The 18,462-nt window shown below is 35.5% G+C and overlaps 2 protein-coding genes and 1 long non-coding RNA gene across 4 annotated transcripts; 1 reads left to right on the top strand and 2 right to left on the bottom strand.

Annotated features, from left to right (window-relative positions):
- Positions 1 to 1,177: 1,177 nt before the first annotated feature.
- LOC108854926 (disease resistance protein TAO1-like) lies at positions 1,178 to 5,799 on the bottom strand. 2 transcript variants are annotated; one of them, XM_056995830.1, is made up of 5 exons: positions 4,873 to 5,797; positions 3,409 to 4,522; positions 2,997 to 3,287; positions 2,593 to 2,886; positions 2,293 to 2,506 (listed from the first exon to the last, which is right to left on the bottom strand). In XM_056995830.1, the coding sequence occupies exons 1-5, from the start codon at positions 5,583 to 5,585 to the stop codon at positions 2,441 to 2,443; spliced, it is 2,478 nt and encodes an 825-aa protein (XP_056851810.1). In that variant the 5' UTR covers positions 5,586 to 5,797; the 3' UTR covers positions 2,293 to 2,440. The 2 variants fall into 2 exon arrangements, with proteins under 2 accessions (XP_018484106.1, XP_056851810.1); XM_018628604.2 differs by having other exon boundaries at positions 1,178 to 2,886; positions 4,873 to 5,799.
- An 826-nt stretch (positions 5,800 to 6,625) lies between these two features.
- Positions 6,626 to 17,873, bottom strand: LOC108854925 (disease resistance protein TAO1-like). Its single transcript, XM_018628603.2, has 4 exons — positions 17,138 to 17,873; positions 9,994 to 11,101; positions 9,553 to 9,870; positions 6,626 to 9,381 (listed from the first exon to the last, which is right to left on the bottom strand). Exons 1-4 carry the CDS (start codon positions 17,782 to 17,784, stop codon positions 6,958 to 6,960), a joined length of 4,497 nt encoding a protein of 1,498 aa, XP_018484105.1. The 5' UTR covers positions 17,785 to 17,873; the 3' UTR covers positions 6,626 to 6,957.
- On the top strand, positions 14,007 to 15,640 carry LOC108854931 (uncharacterized). Its single transcript, XR_001949973.2, has 4 exons — positions 14,007 to 14,328; positions 14,437 to 14,615; positions 15,000 to 15,157; positions 15,264 to 15,640. It is a non-coding gene; the product is annotated as an uncharacterized LOC108854931 (long non-coding RNA).
- Positions 17,874 to 18,462: the final 589 nt, after the last annotated feature.

Here is an 18,462-nt window from a genome sequence, read left to right as displayed (position 1 = left end):
GAATAATTAACCAAATGAGTACTATGGTTTCCAAGAGTAGGTTGAAAATTAAATACTAATTATTATTAAACATAAATATTTATTTTTGCATTTGCATGGGAAGGTAAGAGCATTAATAATGCAGTTTCTCTTGGGAGTTCGGAAGAGAAAAAGTACATGTGGGCCCCACACAACATCAACAAACTCAACGCCAAAGTCGCGAAAGAAGGATTGGTTTCTCTTGCTGTTTGCGGGCCCCACGACACGTGGCGGCCCGCGGTTGGTACGTTTTTTTTTTTTTTTTTTAAATTCGGACAAAAAAAAATGAAAAAAAAAAAAAATTTAGAAACCCAAGTGGGTTTTTGCAATAATAATGCTCTAAGAACTTTTCGTACGCTCTTAATTCTTCAGTCTCTTTGTTCCACCAGTTTTGCATATTGCACGTGTACAAATTGTATATACAAATTCATGGTCATTGTAGTTTGCTCACTTTTCTCTTTGTATGAAAAGAATCTCGTCAAAAGTATATATTACAAATTTCTACCAAGAAAAATCGAGTCTGGTCAATTGTTTTGATGCTTTTAGATGTACTGACGCGACAATAGCTCTACTGAAACTTTTGCATTTCTTTAAGAGGCCCATATCTAGTACTGGAATAGGCCTGGCCTACTTCTGGTCACAGTCCGATAAACGTTAGATTGGAGCCGGTTGTGATTTTTACACGGTTCCTATAATAGACAATTCTTTTTGAATGAGATCTAAAGTCTCATCTCATATTATGTAACTAAATATCCAAGTTTGATCCCAGCAAAAATCAAACTCATAACCCTGAGTGTCACGTTTTGCCCAAATTAACTTTTACCATTAAAATACGACTACTTGGTTTTTGGGTGAGTGTGAAATAGTGCTGTCTCATGAATACCTACATACGCATGGAAATCAATACTCAAGAGGAAGCTAACAAGAAAGCAAGACATCGTCGATTTGCCATTTCATGGGTGGGATGCATCGTGAACTCAAGCCTGAGAACTCTCTCTTGCTCCCTACTAGTAAATATGAAGGATGCTATGCTCAAAGCGACTGACTTTGGATTGTTTGTGTTCATATATAGAAGAAGGTGAGATGTGTAATCATATATTTGTCTTCTGGTTTTGTTAAGATTTTAATGAATGCTTGGAGTTATGTTGTGGCTATAAGTTTATAGATATATCTATAAACTTATGAATCTGATCTGATTTAGTATTATTATGATTATGCACATACATGCATTACATATATATATGCCGGCTCATTTGTACTCAAACCCAACATAGCACAATGATAATCTTACACAAATACAGCAAAAGATGCACATCAACCTTGAAAGTAAGATTTTTTTAAAGAGAAGTTATTTAGAGAAAATATGCGATTTGTTTTTTTTTTTCTTCACAGCTTCCATTAACATGAGGGAGCCAAGGTTTCCAGAGGATGTATCCCACATTCTTTAATCTCCCAATTTTTGTTTTTGTGTTCGAACTCAAAGACTATCTCGGGGGAACTCACAGTTTCTTCAATTTCGAATACTAACAGATGCTCCCCTGAAGTTGGAGACAAATCGAACAATCTATAAGAATAACTTACTGGTTTAACACCACTCAGTTTGTCCTTGATGCAATAAGTTATTTCAGACCAGTGGCGATCACCAGCATCCACGTCACCCTTATAAACCAGCAAGAGGCAAGCTTTAAATCTCAAGGATGTAGGAAAGTACTGTGTATCTAATCCATTCCACGTCATTGACATGGTACTCCCGGTGGCTCGGTAACTGAAACACGTAGGCACTGTTTCTCCTGGAAAAATTGCAAAGTCTCTTGTCGATGTGTTGATGATAATGTCACTTGCTTCTTGATTCAGTTTAAAGCAGTTAACAAAGCAGAGCGCATTAAACTTTTTCTTGTTAAAAGAGCAATCTAGTCTTTCGAGGGACCCACAATTGTCTGCGACTAGGCATTCTAAGGAGTCCGGAAGCTGCGGAAGAGAAACCAGCTTCGCGCATCCCTTGATTACAAGTTCACGTAGACGAGGCCATGATATGATTGATGGAGGGAATTGTTCTATTGCAGTTCCAGTGAGCTTTAGAACTCCGATGTTTGTGGAAATCTCGGGAAAGACTTTCAATGACGAGCAGTCAGTGAGATTAAGTGTATCAAGAGATTTCATGTTGATATTGACCGGAAGGGCCGTTAGCTTTGAGCATCTTTCGAGATACAACTCCCTGAGATTACTCATATCCCCAACAGAAGAGGGGAGCTTCACAAGACTTGAGCATCCATTAAGAGACAGCTTCATGAGATTAGTCATATTCCCAATGGAAGAAGGGAGCTCAACAAGACTTGAGCATCCACCGAGATACAACTCCTCAAGACTAGTTATATTCCCAATAGAAGAGGGGAGCTCCCGTAGACTTGAGCATCCTCTCAGCTCAAATTTCTTGTGGTAACTGGCAGTATCCATATACAGAGGGAGCTCCACAAGATTTGAACAACCACTACAAGCAAATGCCTTGAGATTAAGGGAATTTATAACAGAAGATGGAAGCTCCACCAAACTTGAGCAGTTTTGGAGATACAACACCTTGAGATTACCAATGGAGGATGGGAGGTTAGCTATATGTGAGCATCCCGTGAGAAGCAACTTCTCGAGAGTAGTGACATTTTCCATAGAAGAGGGGAGTTCCATCAGACTTGTACATCCACTAAGATCCAATTTTCGGAGATTGATAGCATTTCCTATAGAAAAGGGGAGCTCAGTTAGACTTGAGCAACCACGAAGATTCAATGTTTGCAGATTAGTGGCAGTTGAGAGATCAGGAAGCTCCTTTAGATTGTCAGAATCCGACAAATTCATCAATTTGAGATTTCTAATAGTCTGTTCAGAAACATAAAAAAATAAGGTAGAAGAAGAAAAACATCAATAAAAGAAGACCGGTCAACTAAAATATAAGTAAATCAAAGTACAAATATTACTTTTTTACTTACTTTATTTCCTTCCCATAATTTCTCAAGGTAGTTGCTTTCAGTCAAGATTAATTTCACCAGGAACTCCGGATTAAAATTAGAAGGCAGACATGTCATCGGATAAGAATCCCAATACAAATTTCTTAGATTTGGGGGCAGACATGTCACGGGATATGGCATATTGTGAAAACAATATCTTCTGACTCTTAAGAATTGGACATTTGACATTCTTGCAAAAACTCCATCACTTATCTTCAACTCCGTCTCCAACTTTGAAAGGTCCAGATCTATGCCTATAACATTTCCACTACCCTGAAAAAGAACCCAAAAATACATAAGCAAAGTTTGTGTGTTCAAAAAAAAAAGAAGCAAAGATGAATTTTATCAAATTTTGTAGGGAGAAATGCAGTGAACGACTAATGTAAAAACTTACTAGTTTATCATCATCTCGTAGTACTTGACATATATCTCCAACATCAACCAAAAACTGACGCTGCCCAGGTTCACGAATGGATTGTTTACGAACAATTTCTCTACCAAAACGTGCTAGCAAATCATGGATCTCTATATATAGACTCCCCTCAAATGATATGAAAGATTTCTCAATTAAACCACGGAGACAACCTTTCACACCAACAAATTTCTTTGCAAGACACCCTTCCACAATTTCAGGCGTTTCATAGTTGAAAAAGCAAGATAAATGAAGAAATAAATTTTGATCATCAACGCATAAGGCATCATAACTGAACTTTAAAATACTTTCTATTTCTCCATCAAGTATACTTCTTAACCTTGGTAGGTCCTCTTCCCACTCCTGCTTGGGTCTTCCTTCGAAGTAAGATCCTATAACCTTTAGTCCCAAAGGAAGATCACCGGCAAGTTTTGTAACTTCGCAAGCAAGTTCCTTAAATCCATCATGTGGAGACTTTTGGCCAAAAGCATACATGCAGAAAATTTCAAGAGCCTCGTCGTCAGGTGGAAACTCCACCTCGTAAATATCGTCAATCCTACGTGCATTTAAAAGCCTTTTATCTTGTGTTGTGATGATTATCCGACTTCCAGGACCAAACCACCGAGCTTCTTTCGCTATGGCTTCTATTTGCAACGAATGATCCACGTCATCAAGAATGGCAAGCACTCTCTTGTCTTTTAACCTGTCTTCCACAACTCCTAAATGCTGAATCTTCATATCTTCTCGGTTGATTATTTGGGACATGAACTCTTTTTGTAATTGCAGTTTAGCACTGTACTCATCGTAGTAAGGTCTGGGAAAACGTCTTTTAATATTCTCCATAAAGACACTAAACTGGAACTCGCGAGAGTATTGGCTAAATAGAACTCTGGCGATGGTGCTCTTACCAATTCCAGAAGGACCCCAAATCCCTATCATCCTCACTTCATTGGAGCCTAGGCGTAACAACAGTTCCAGTTTTGTCATATGAGCTCTCATCCCAACGAGACTGTCGAAATCACTCGATTGTGCAGAATTATTCAGCTTGTTATAAACATCGGTGCATATATCCTCGATCATGGCAGCTTCATCAACCCTAGAAAGAGGAAAGATGATAGAATACATAATAAAATAGTCATTATTGATACAGACATTATAAAATTTAAGAGTTTTTATTTTAAATTTTGTAGTAAAAATAATTAAACTAACGAACTTTCACATTTTGTGATTAGAGAAAAAAAAAATTCACATTTTTCCAAAATTACTACCGAGATATTAAAATTGTCTGTCACATTCTTGGAACATTTCTCAAATCATGTTATATAGTCAGGCCTATATATAGTAAGCTGAAAATTTATTAATATTTGTTTGGTATTTTTAGTATTTTTCTGTACATATAATATTTTGAAAGATTGCAAGTAAAAAAACAAAGCATAGGGGACAAACCAGTTGCATGAATGGTAACCAGCTATTGTGGCCACCTTCTCCAAAGCTTGTTTCCACCTCCTAATCTCCTTCTTAGCTTTACCCTTACAAGTTTCTCCGAACACCTCCCCAAAATCACCGGTCAGCTTCTTTACATCAGATGGATCTACTTTATAGAAAATAGCAATCACAGTTTGACCCAGCTCCTCCCTGCACTTCATAATCTCCACCAACTCCTCAAGACACCACTTAGAAGAAGCGTAGTTCCTCGAGAGCAAGACGATCGCGATCTTAGATGCTCTAATCCCCCGTATGAGTTCGGGAGCGATGGATTCTCCTCTCTCGATCCCATTATCGTTGAAAAATGTGATTGTCTTTCTTCCAAACTCCTTTTTAATGTGACTAAGAAAGTTATCGCGGACATCTTCCCCGCGGAAGCTCGGAAAGACATCGTGTAACCAGACGTGAGAGGAAGAAGATGGAGCGGATGAAGGAGACAGAGCAGACAGAGGTGGTAGTAGCGGAGACAACGAAGACTGAGGTGACGGTGGAGACAAAAATGAGGGAGGAGACAAAGAAGAAGGAGGTGATGATTGGTCTTGAGTTTGACTCTGGTTTTTCACTCGGATCTTCTTTCTCACTGGATTTGAAAGCTCATCTGCTTTCCTCTTCTTTCTCTTTTCCACTACCCTTCTCTGTTTCTTAGTTTCTTTCAAAAACGATCGAAATCTCATTTTTGGAAAGCTTTTTTCTTTTCTTGGGGGAATAAAGTATTAGTATATGATAAGATCCTAGAAGGATCAAATCTGTAGAACAGAAAGGGAAGGAGAAATGACCAAGAGCAAAGGTAGAAGAGAAGATAGAGAGGAAGAAATTGAGATTGATGACCGTGTAATCGAAAAGTGTTTCCTGCAGACAGAGTCGTACCTCAGATTTCGGGGCTATGTCCAAAACATATTTTTAATCTAATTTTAAAATTTTTAAAGATATTTTTAAAAAAGAATTTAAAACTATTTATTAAGATAAAATATTTTTTGGCAACTTAAAATTTCAAAAGAACATTTTAATCTATTATAAAGTTGTTTTATATAATTATTAGTTTTAAAATCTAGTTTTTATCATTTTCTTACTATTTTACATTAAACATTTATATATTTAGTAAATACAAAAAGTTTTTTTTTTTTAAAAAGGGACCTCGCAAAAATGGAGACCCCATTTAAATGTTTCGCAAGCATGGGTAAAGCCCGGTTCTGTCTACAGACCAGACTTGGCTAAATAGAGTTCTAAATGAACGTAAACACAAAGCTACAGAGCCCATTAACTAATTTATTTGAAGCCCAAGATATAGACCCAATAGCTTATCAGTATATCACAAAACAGTGGAGTTGAAGAAATAGGTAGAAAAAAAAAAGGAAAACTGATTTCTTGGTTTTCTTGATGGAATCTGAATTTTCAAAAACAATATGAAGAAGCATATGCAGGAGCAGCGAGAATGGCAAATGAAAGGGAAAAACAACCAATCTGTGTGGTGGCGAGAGGACCAAGTATATCTCTAGATAAGATATGTAGTGCAAGAATGAACCAAAGAGATGTGTGGAAAATTCGTATGTATAATTGAGTAAATGACACGAAACGTTGACTCAATTGGCTCTCATCACCGACGAAAAATACTTTCCTTAGGGGATTGAAGTTTGATGTATGGCTCCACCATGGGAACAGTGCGTTTAGGGCCATCCAATTCTAAGAAGAGGAAAAAGGCAAGGGAGAGCAGAAGAAAGTTCAAGGAAGTAAGTGACTGAAATCAATGTCGCTACATCAGAATTCATGAGTTTCCAAATTCCACAAAAATGTTTAAAAAAAAAAAATTGACTTGGGATAGATTTCAGCTAACCCTTTAACATCATCAACTACAAACAGTCCAGAATCTGAAATCTCCAGGTCCACGTATCGAACATTTTAACAAAACAATGGATTTTGTGAGAACTTTCTGCTCCTTAGGTAAGCACCAAAAGGGTGTCTTGTGGTGCACGTAGGCGAGTGCATGAAGACACTTTTATCAGTGTAGCTTCTTAGCTTTACGGATGCAAATAGATGAACACTTTTTCCTCAGTCATCAAGGCGTATCCCGCATTCTACTATATCCCATTTGTCATCGTTGACTTGGAACTCAAAGACTAACTCGCTGGAACTAACCGCTTGTAAAAATTCGAGTACGTAGAGGTGCTTCTTCAAACGTGGCGATGGGTTGATGTTTTCTGATCTACACTTAGCACTGAAACCATTCTGTTTTCCTGTCATGCAATGAGATACTTCCAACTTGTTCCAGTCGCCAACCTCAGTACAACCCTTATCAACAAGCAAGACACAGGCCTTAAAGTCTGTATCAAAACGCGTATCAAATCCATTCAACTCCATTGACACGGAGTTCCCTGTGGCGCGGTACGTGAAGTAGGCAGGCACTTCTTCTCCGGGTAAGATTGCACTTTCATAGCTCGATGTCTTGATGATGAGGTCTCTTGCTTCTTGATTCAGACTGAAGCAGTTAGCAAAGTTGAGGAGCTTTGTTCTTCCAAAAGAGCAATGCAGTCTCTCTAGGGACTCACAGTTCTGTGCATCTAGGAAATCTAAGGAACTCGGAAGCTCTGGGAGTGAAACCAGTTTTGTGCATCCCTTGACCACAAGTTTTTCTAGACGATACATTTCCATGACACATGGAGAAATTTCTTGTGTTCTTGTATCGCTCACGTGCATCTCTTTGATGCAGCCAAAAGCATGCGGGAATCCTTTGAGGTTTTCCCAGTATGAGATATGCAAGTCAAGATAAAGACATGACGTGATTGATGAAGGGATTTCTTCTATTGCGGTTCCGGTAAGCTTGAGAACACTGATCTTTGATGAAACATTAGGAAATTTTTTCAACAAGAAGCAATCAGTGAGATCAAGTTCATAGACAGAGATGTTAACCGGAAGGGTCTCTATTTTTGTGCAACCTTTCAAACTCAAAGCATACAAATGAGCAAGGTTTCCAATAGAAGAGGGTATCTCCAGCAGACTTGAGCATCCACTCAAATCCAATTTACCGAGTCTAGTGATATTTCCAATAGAAAAAGGCAGCTCCACTAAACTCGAGCAACCACTAAGATTCAAGTCATACAGATTAATAGCATTGCCGATAGACGATGAAAGTTCCAACAGACTTGAGCAACCACTGAGATTCAATTCCTTGAGATAAATAGCATTCCCAATAGAAGATGGGAGCTCCACTAGACTTGAACAACCACTAAGATTCAGTCGCTTAAGCCTAATATCATTCCCAGTAAAAGAGGGGAGCTCCACTAGACTTGAACAACCACTCAGATTCAAACGCTCCATCTTTGTAGCATTCCAAATAGATGAAGGGAACTCCACCAGACTTGAGCAACCACCATAATCCAACTCCGTCCGACCGAAGTGATTATTAACAAAAGAGGGAAGCTTCACCAAACTTGAGCAATTCATGAGTTCTAAATTCTTCAAATATGTAAGATTACCAAGAAAAGATGGAACCTCCACTAGGCTTGAGCAATTTGACAAACGCAAGAACACCAAATAATGAAGGTTTTCCATAGAAGAGGGAAGCTCCAACAAACTTAAGCATCCACGAAGATCCAATGTTTCGAGACTAGTGATATTTCCAATAGAAAGGGGTAGCTCTACTAAACTTGAGCATCCATTGAGATACAGCTTCTCAAGATTAGTTAGATCGCTAATAGAGGAGGGGAGTTTCACTAGACTTGAGCATTCACTGAGATACATGGTCTTAAGATTGGTAAGATTACCAATAGAGGAGGGGAGTTCCACTAGACTTGAGCATCCATTGAGGTAAAAATTGGCAAGATTAGTGAGATTACCAATAGAGGAGGGTAGTTCCACAAGGCTGGAGCATTCATTGAGATACAACCATTTAAGGTTAGTGAGATCACCAATGGAGGAAGGGAGTTCCCCTAGACTTGAGCATCCCTTGAGATTAAATTCCACGAGAGTAGTAGCATTTCCAATGAAAAAAGGGAGCGCCACAAGACTTGAACAACCACTAAAAATATTTCGGTGGAGAGTAGATGTATCTATTACAGAAAAAGGAAGCTCCATTAAGCTGGAGCAATTCTCAAATTTCAAATCCCCGAGATTAGTAGCATTACCAAGAGAGGACGGGAGTCCAGCTAGATTTAAACATCCACTGAGATTTAGTTTCTCAAGTTTAGTGGCATTACCAAGAGAGGGGAACTTTACCAGGTTTAAGCAACGTCTAAGATCCAATATCTGGAGATTAGTAGCATTTTCAAGAGAAGTTGGAAGCTCCACCAAGCTCGAGCAATCACTGCAATCCAGTTCCAAGAGATTGATAGCACTTCCAATAGAAAACGGAAGCTTTACTAGACTAGAGCAAGCAGAGGTGCTTAATACTAGGAGACTAGTGGCAGTTGAAAGATCAGGAAGCTCCTTCAGGTTTGTGGAATAATCCAAACGCATCCACTTGAGATATCTAATCGTCTTTACATCAAAACAAAAACCCAACACATGAGAAGGTGGTGATAGACTTAGCAGTGAACTCATCAAAGATAAATAACACATAACAAAAAAAATGAGATAAAAGAAAAACATAGCAGATTATAAAAATTGTTGAAGTATAATACAAAATTTAGAGAAAAAAAATCTACTTACTTTAACTCCGTCCCACAAATTCTCAAGCTTGCTGTAAGGCATATTTAGCTCGACCAGGAACTCTGGATTAAAATTAGAAGGCATACATGTCATCGGAAAATCTTCCCAATGGAGTAATCTAACCTTTCCAGGTAGACTGTTTAGACTTTTCTGTATGGCGTTTTTAGGTATATCGTCATCTCTGTTTCTGTTTCTGTAGGCACTTAGGAATTGGAGACTAGAAAATTTTTCAAAGGCGCTATCGTGTCTCTCACTTATATTTAACTCATCATGGATCTCAGAATACCTGAAACTTATGCCTATAACACTTTTACTACCCTGAAAAATAATACAACGGCCACGTAAGTATATACAGGTTAGTTATCAATTTTTTTGTAAGGAGAGACGCAATTAAGAACTGATGCGGAAAAAGAAAAAGAAAAAACTGATGTGGAAACTTACTATGGAATCGTTATCCAGTACTTGACATATGTCTTTATTATCAACCAAAAACTGACGCTGTGCAGGATCTTGAATGGATTGTCTACGAACAATTTCTCTACCAAAACGTGCTAGCAAATCATGCATTTCTATACGTCCCCAACGGATGGATATGAGAGATTTATCAGTTAAGACGCGAAGACCTTGTTTCACATTTGAGAAATTTCTTTTAAGATGCTCTTCCACTTTTTCAATCCGTTCATAGTTGAAGAAGCAAGCTATATAAAGAAATAAATCTTTATCTTCCTTGCCTAATGCATCATAACCGAACTTCAAAGTGCTTTCGATTTCTTCATCAAGGCTTGTCCTTAACCGTGGTAGTTCTTGTTCCCATTCCTCCTTGGTCATTCCCTTCAAATAATATCCCATAATCTTTAGTCCCAAAGGGAGTTTGCCAGCAAGTTGTGTAACTTCCGAAGCAAGCTTCTCGAAGCCCTCATATGGGAACTTTTGACCAAAAGCATATATGCAGAAGATTTCAAGAGCCTCATCTTCAAGTGGAAATTCCACCTTGTAAATATGTTTCACCCCGTGAGCATTCAAAAGCTTTTTATCTTGCGTTGTAATGATAATCACACTTCCAGGACCAAACATACAAGTTTCTTTCGCCACGGCATCTAGTTGCGCCAACTTGTCCACATCATCGAGAACGATAAACAGTTTCCTATCTTTTAACCTGTGTTGTGCAACTTCCAAGTTATGAATACTGATATTCTCATGGTTGACTATTTTAGATAAGAACTCTTCCTGTAATTCCAGTTTCTCGTTATACTCATCATGCCAAAGCATTGGATAGTGTCTTTTGATATTCTTCATGAAGACACTAAACGGGAACTCATGAGAGTATTGGCTAAATAGAAATCTGGCGATGGTACTCTTACCAATTCCAGATGGACCCACAATCCCTAACATCCTCACTTCATCGGAGCCTGAGAGTATAAACAGTTTCAGTTTTTCCATAAGACCTCGCATCCCAACAATACCTTCGAAATCACTTGATGGCACAGAATGAATTAGCTCATTCAAAACGTTAGTGGCAATTCCTTCAACCATGGATGCTTCATTATCCCTGACAAAAGGAAAGATTAATAAACCAATATAATTAGTCATGAAATTTTACAATACTATAATCAATAACAAAACTGATTAGGAGAGCTAAATTTTAAGAGTTTTTTTTGTTATTTTGACTTCTGTATAAAAATTAAGCAAACATCCCCTATATATCAAAGGAGAAACATTTTTAAGGCTTTCCTTAAACGATTTTCGTGAGAATGCATGAGAAGGCTCCATTCCACGTGTCACTCTGTGAGCGATTTTAAGAAAAAACGGATCATTAAATGCTTTGCTTTCTTTCCTTATTTGCTTCAATGACAAGAAACTTAACGATTTTTTTATGCTCGAACAGTTTCTCTTGACATTCTTTTTTCATATACTACGGATCATACGGAGAGCTCAAAACATAGCTTGCAGATAGAGAGAAGGTCAAAGACATGGCTCGAAGGTACAGTGAACTAAGCGAGACCAAGCGAAGCAAAAAACAATATGATCTTCGCAAGGTTCTTGAAAGTATCAAGAATGATGATGATTCCAAGAAGAAAAAGAATAAGAAGAAGAAGAGAGCAAAACTTGTATCTCATTACAAGTATCCGGATTGGGATCAGAGGTTTGATAATTACTCTGCAGAGCAACTCGAGGAGCTGATTATCTCCTTGGAACGTAGTAAGACCATGATGCAACGCAGGCTTGGAGCTGTTGTTGAAGCTCAAACACAGAGGAATATGCATTACACGAATATGGCTCGTCAAGAACAGATGATTCAATAGAGAGTGAAGTCGTTCAAGCTTCGGAGGTGAAGACGGGGGAGGAGGGCGGAGGAAGAGAGTGGCTGGGTCTTCTTCACTTACTGAGGACAAGAAGCTCGCTCTTCTTGATCGGAATATGGCTACCGCTACGGAGATAGCGAAGAGGATACATGTTAAAGTGAAGATGAGGCATATCACCGGGACGTCGTTGTTGTTGCTGTCTCTCTTTGAGAAGAGTAACAGATGAAGTCTTGATTCGGGTGGGTTGTGTTGAACCCGTAGACTCTGTTCTTGACCAGACAATCTCTGCATTTAGCGAAGTACGGGTCTCGAGACATTGTAGCATTTGTTTTCACAAACAATAACAGTTTGACACAAGCGATAACACATTCTATACAAACTATAAGAGTTCTTACTACAGTCTCTCATTGTCAAGCATGTTTTACGAGTCATTCTCACATAGTACACGTGAATTTTAAAGCGAATGAAATACTATAATTTTATTACACGTGAATAATAATATGCTTAAGATTTTTAAACTGATATCAATGAATTCTACACATCCCGAATTAAACCGGCTAGCATTAACGTTTGGACAATATATATATTTTTTAAGTGGTTGGCAAGGTAAATTGATGATACTAAATGGCATATATTTCACATTTTTTTGTTATGGAAATTTATATATCTAAGAGTGATTGGCAAGGTAAAAATATTTTCCATTTAATATGATATTATACCAAGATACCACATTTATTGAATTAGGTTTAGTAAACCTATATAAGACTCACTGCTCCACATAATTTTATTCATTCACTACACCTGAAATCTTAACAAGTTTATCTCATTCTCCTAGAATGGTTGCGGTAACTTATGTGTCTGATTTGAAACTATTCAAGTCAATGTGGAAGATTATGGTTAAGATCATTCGTTTGTGAAAGCAGTATTCTACTGGTGGTGATCTAACTATTGAAATTGTTTTTATCAACTCCAATGTAGGTATCTTTACTTTTCACCTGAATAAATTTTATAAATTTCATTTTCTTTATTTAAACATGTCTAAGTTTCGAGTTTTTTTTTTTTCGTAGGTTGTGAAGATGTTTTACGCTGACCAAATTAAAAAATAAAAGTTAAAACATAATGTTTGATTGTTAAAATTCATTGGGCTTATGTTTAATACATTGTAAGAATTAAACTCAGCATGCTCAATGTGTAGATATATTAATGTTATTGTTTATGTATATATTTTTATACAACGATTTATGTATATAATTTAATTGTCATTATTTTAAAAAATATTTTGTAATGACTAAGTATATTTTATATTTAATTAATTTTAATTTAAGAATTGAAACTTTCATTTGTTATATGAACAAACATTTCTTTCAATTTTAGTTAACGCTATATGTATATAGCAATGAAATACTTTTAAAAAAATTTACATACACACAAATATGCACATTAGTTAGTACTTATATAACAAAATATTCACCTCAAGCGAAGATTCTAAATCAGGCGTAATATAGAATATTATTATTTTCAAATCTTCATTTCGCCATTAACCAAATTGCATCTTTTTTTTCTTTAACAATTATATAAATTTGAATTTATTATGAATTTTTTCATAATTTATAATATGAAACTATTGGTTTATATTAGAATTGTCTAAAATTCAAAGAATATGAAACCAAACAAATACAAATAATCTTTAGTTTATCACTAAAAATCCAAAAATCTGAACCATTTTAACCGAACAAACGAAAATAAATATGAATTTAGAATGTATCTATATCATAGGATCTTAAAATCCGAAAACAACTCAAAACTAAACTGATATCCAAAATAAATATACCTAATGTCTTAATATCTTAAAAATAATCTCATGGTGTGCAAGGCACGGATTATCATCTAGTCTCTAATACTATAAAGAAGTGTTTACTTCCTTCCTATGCTGCCACGTCATCCTCCAGCAAGGAAAGTCGCTCTTCCTGAGCCTGCTACGCGTCCTCCCGACCAATGCGCGTCGTTTCATTTAATCACAATCGTTAATGGGCTTCTTTGTGTGGGTTCAACTGCTTTGCTTTCAAGACTTGAGTTTTTCCGGGCCCGTTTGAGCAATGTCACTAATCGGTGAAGCCCTACTTCGATACAAACAAAAAAAAATATCTTCTCCGCCGTTAGAGATTGAGATGGTGGAGAAAGCGTGAATAATATTCTCTGTGTTTCGATTTTGACGTTTGATCTTCGTCTTCCTCAACAGAAACGCTCACATTACAGATTCATCCCATTAATCCTCTTATTAAATCCATCAACCATGATCTAGCTTTCAATGCGAGTTTCTTTTGTGAGAAGCGGTGTATCTGCGAGTATATATAGGTAACCTTGCTCCTGTCTCAGAGCAATCTGAACTTAAAGCTGCTCGACTCTCCTCTATCGATTTGACTCAATCGTCGAAGTGCGTCTCCACCGCCAAACTGCGTCTCATCAGAATCTGGTAGGCTCTCCCTCTCTATTTTATCACCCTCTAGCAGCTATATGATTGTCCATTGTAATCGGTTTATGTTTGAAGTTTGTCTTTGAACTGTGCTTTTTTTTTATGAAGTTAAAATGGAGAGATTGCACGAAAGATACTTTCTTCAAAGACCAAATGTTAAAAGTTGGAGTTTCTCCCAAAGAGTTCATAGACAAAGAAGTTTATATAGATTTGGATGATGTTGAAGTTTATGAAGATCTTCGTTAAGACACACCAACTTCGAGATCGAAGTGAATCCGGCGGATACGGTAAACCTAATCCCTCAATTATAAGACATCTTGCGTTAAGTGTTTGTTAGGTCTGATTTGGTTCCCTGTAATTATGAGGGTCTGATTCTTATCTTGGTGGAATTGGGTTTGGAATAGTGAATCTCATGACTCTAATTTGAAATTCTGCTGTTGGGTTTAAATGATAGATTTAAATTCTAAATTTTGGTTTCTTTGTGAGTCTTGATTATTAATAGTTTTAGGTTAACTGTTTTTGTGTGTTTAGTATCTTTGGCTTCGTGATCGTACTTGAATCTAAGTTTACTTCTAAAGTTTACCTAGGAGTTATGATCCTTTTGGGGTTGTCTCATTATGTATGGTTGTAATAACTTTAAGATGCATATTAACAATTGGGGGTTGTGACAGATCTCTGATACTAAAAGAAGAGTAGAACTCATCAAGGTGCGCTATACCCGGCTGCCCAGCAGATGCTAATCCACCAAGGAAAAGTTTTCAAGGGTGAGACAACATTGGAAGAGAACAACGTTGTTGAGAACAGTTTCATTGTCATCATTTTGTCTAAGGTGTGATCTTTTTTTCATGTCTGTATACTTGCTTTGTTTTTAATTTCTAGGACAGTCATTGCTTCCCATCATCCCTATACTTGATTTCCTTTATTCCCCTTCTCAGGTCAAGCGTGGAGAGCCAGATGCTGAACGTTCTAATCAAGGCTATTAATGAAAAGCTGCAACGCTCTTAGAATTAACTTGTGGAGTTTAGGTCTCCTAGCAACTGTTCTTATACAGTTGAAATCTGCAACTTGGTTTAGGTCTCAGTTTTTATTTCAGCTCTTACGATGAGCTTGGAGAGAGAGAGTACTAATCATATTCACAACGCTGCGATAGCTATCAACAGTAGCATCCTTAGTGTCTTACATGTCAACTCTTCCAAAGGTTTATTGTAACGTTCAAGACCTATGTTACCGCTGAGAGCAGATACTTTGTTCTACTAGCTGATTCTCAGTATAAATATTTATAAAATAAATACATTATAATATTTTATTAACATTGTGATAGTTTATTAATATTTTTATTTTTTAATTATTCTATTATTTATATTGTAATCAATAATACATTGTTTGTTTTAAATAACATTGTATTATTTTAATTAGATTTTAATTTTGGATATATAATATCTCGACTGTTTGGTTATTATTTGGATATATTAGATAACATTTTCTTTTTACGATTCTACTAAGATATTTTGTTATACCGATTAATTTTTTTTAATTTTGTTATTTTCATATAATTTGATTCTTGCCTTAAATTTGTATATATATTTTTAGTAGAATTATGTATAATTTAATATATGTTGTTTTGAAAATAAAATAGTAAAAGTAAACCAAAGTGTTAGATCGATTCAAAGTTACATCTTAATTTTAATAGTTGGTTAATATATTTCTATAATATTATTTGAAAAGTCAGTTTCTTATGTGTCGCGCTCACGTTAACTCTCACGATGTTTGATTACCTTGATATCCTTAATGAATTAAAAATATTATATTTAAATACTATTATTTTTAATTTAATTTCTTTTTTAAAAATTTTCATATAACATATATATTAAAAAAGGAAACATTTATAAATCTTAAAAATCGATGTCATGCTCACATTAACTCTTACGATAGTTGATTATATTGATACCATTAATGAATTAAAAATATTACATTTAAATACTATTATTTTTTAATTTAATTTCCTTTTTAAAAATTTTCACATAACATATATATTAAAAAGGAAACATTTATAAACTTTAAAACTTGAATTTAAAAACGAAAATATATGTATATATAATATGATTTAGTTAAAAAGGAAATTTCAAAAGATAGTAATATTTTATTTTAAAAATATTTTTAAATAACATAAAATATTCTTTTGAAGTAATAAAATACTTGCTTTATATCTATTGTTTCTTAGATGAAAAAAAAAATGTATATCATGTGATTTCATAAATAGCACACAATTAGAAAAAAAAGGAAACCTAAATAGAAAGGGAAAATAAAATAAAATAAATATTTAATAATGATAATTATATATTTGATTCATTAAGGGTATCATCGTAATCAACTACCGTGAGAGTTAACGTGAGCGCGACACGTAGGAAACTGACTTCTCAAATAATATTATAGAGATAGAGATTGTTATTGTCTCAAACATCGTTAGATATACAGTGAAACCTCTATAAATTAATAATGTTGGGACTACACCAAAACTATATTTTTTTATTAATTTATAGAGATTATTAATTTATCGAGATATTAATTGAAGTAAAAATTCAATTTAGGACTATAAAATTATATTAATTTATAGAAATATTAATCTATCGATTATTAATTTAAAGAGGTTATACTGTATATGCAAGATTCTGTAAATAAGGTCAACAAACTAAAGAATCAAATATGAGAAATCTTTCAAATCATGTTAAATCGGAAACTGAATGTTTTATTTTGCTATTTTGAGCATTTCTCTAAATTATTATAGCAGGTAAAAGTCAAAAGGACAAACCAGTTGCTTGAATGGTAACCAACTATTGTGGCGACTTTCTCCAAAGCTTGTTTCCATCTCCAAATGTCCTCCTTAGCTTGACCCTTACAAGTATTTCTGAAAACCTTCCCAAAATCACCGGTCAGCTTCTTTACATGAGATGGATCAACTTTATAGAAAATAGCAATCACAGTTTGACCCAGCTCCTCCCTGCACTTCATAATCTCCACCAACTCCTCAAGACACCACTTTGAAGAAGCGTAGTTGGTGGAGAGCAAGACGACCGCGATCTTAGATCCTCTAATCCCCTGTATTAGTTCGGGACCGATGGATTCTCCTCTCTTGATCCCGTTATCGTTGAAAAATGTGATTGTCTTTCTTTCAAACTCCTTTTTAATGTGACTAAGAAAGTTATCGCGGACATCTTCTCCACGGAAGCTCGGAAAGACATCGTTTATCCAGACGTGAGAGGAAGAAGATGGAGAAGCTGATGAAATAGATAAAGTAGATGGTGGTGATGATGTAGACGAAGACAAAGAAGATGGTGGTGATGATGGAGACGAAGTCGAATCGAATTCTTTGTTTTCTTGATGGGATCTGAGTTTTCGAAAAATCAAGAAGAAGCCTATTGCAGCAGCAACGATGGTAAGGAAAAGAGAGAGATCCATTTGTATGGTGGAGAAAAGGATCAGTGACCTTGGTAAATAGATTTGTGGAGCAAAGGGTGAAACAAAGAGGCTTTTTGCTTAATTGAACAATGGGACATAAAACGTTGACTCCATTGACTGAGAGAGATTTTATGGAAATAATTTCACCGGTCAAAATCACTGTGCCTAAAGTTGAATCTATCTTATTAAAACAGAAACATTATGTTGGACTTAACATTTATTTTGTAAGTTTTTAAATTAAATACACTTTTATACTTTATAGTTAAACATACATTAAATCACTAATGTTTCTTTCTTTATACTACTATCCATGTTTCCAAACAATATACTTATTTCTTTATACTATTATCAATGTTTCCAAACAATATATTTTTATACTACTATCAATGTTTCCAAATAATACAATAATTAATCTTACTTATTTTATATCTATCATTTTCTCTTTAAAATTTTGTAAAAACGTCATAATTTCATAAATTACAAAATAGTGAACTTTAAAATTTCGATTATAAGATTACAAATTATGAAACTATTACAATTTAAATCCAATTAGATTACATATCGGTCATCCATCAGTTCAATAGGTTAGTCTCGGGTTTTAGTGATTTTTTAATATGAATATTTTAAAAACATAAATTGAATTGTCAGATCTCCGGATTAACCGGTATAATCACAATC

This window comes from Raphanus sativus, unplaced genomic scaffold, assembly GCF_000801105.2.
Source record: "Raphanus sativus cultivar WK10039 unplaced genomic scaffold, ASM80110v3 Scaffold0058, whole genome shotgun sequence".
Taxonomy (NCBI): domain Eukaryota; kingdom Viridiplantae; phylum Streptophyta; class Magnoliopsida; order Brassicales; family Brassicaceae; genus Raphanus; species Raphanus sativus.
The sequence above is the reverse complement of the archived record's forward strand: the minus strand, read 5'-3'. Positions and strand labels throughout refer to the sequence as shown.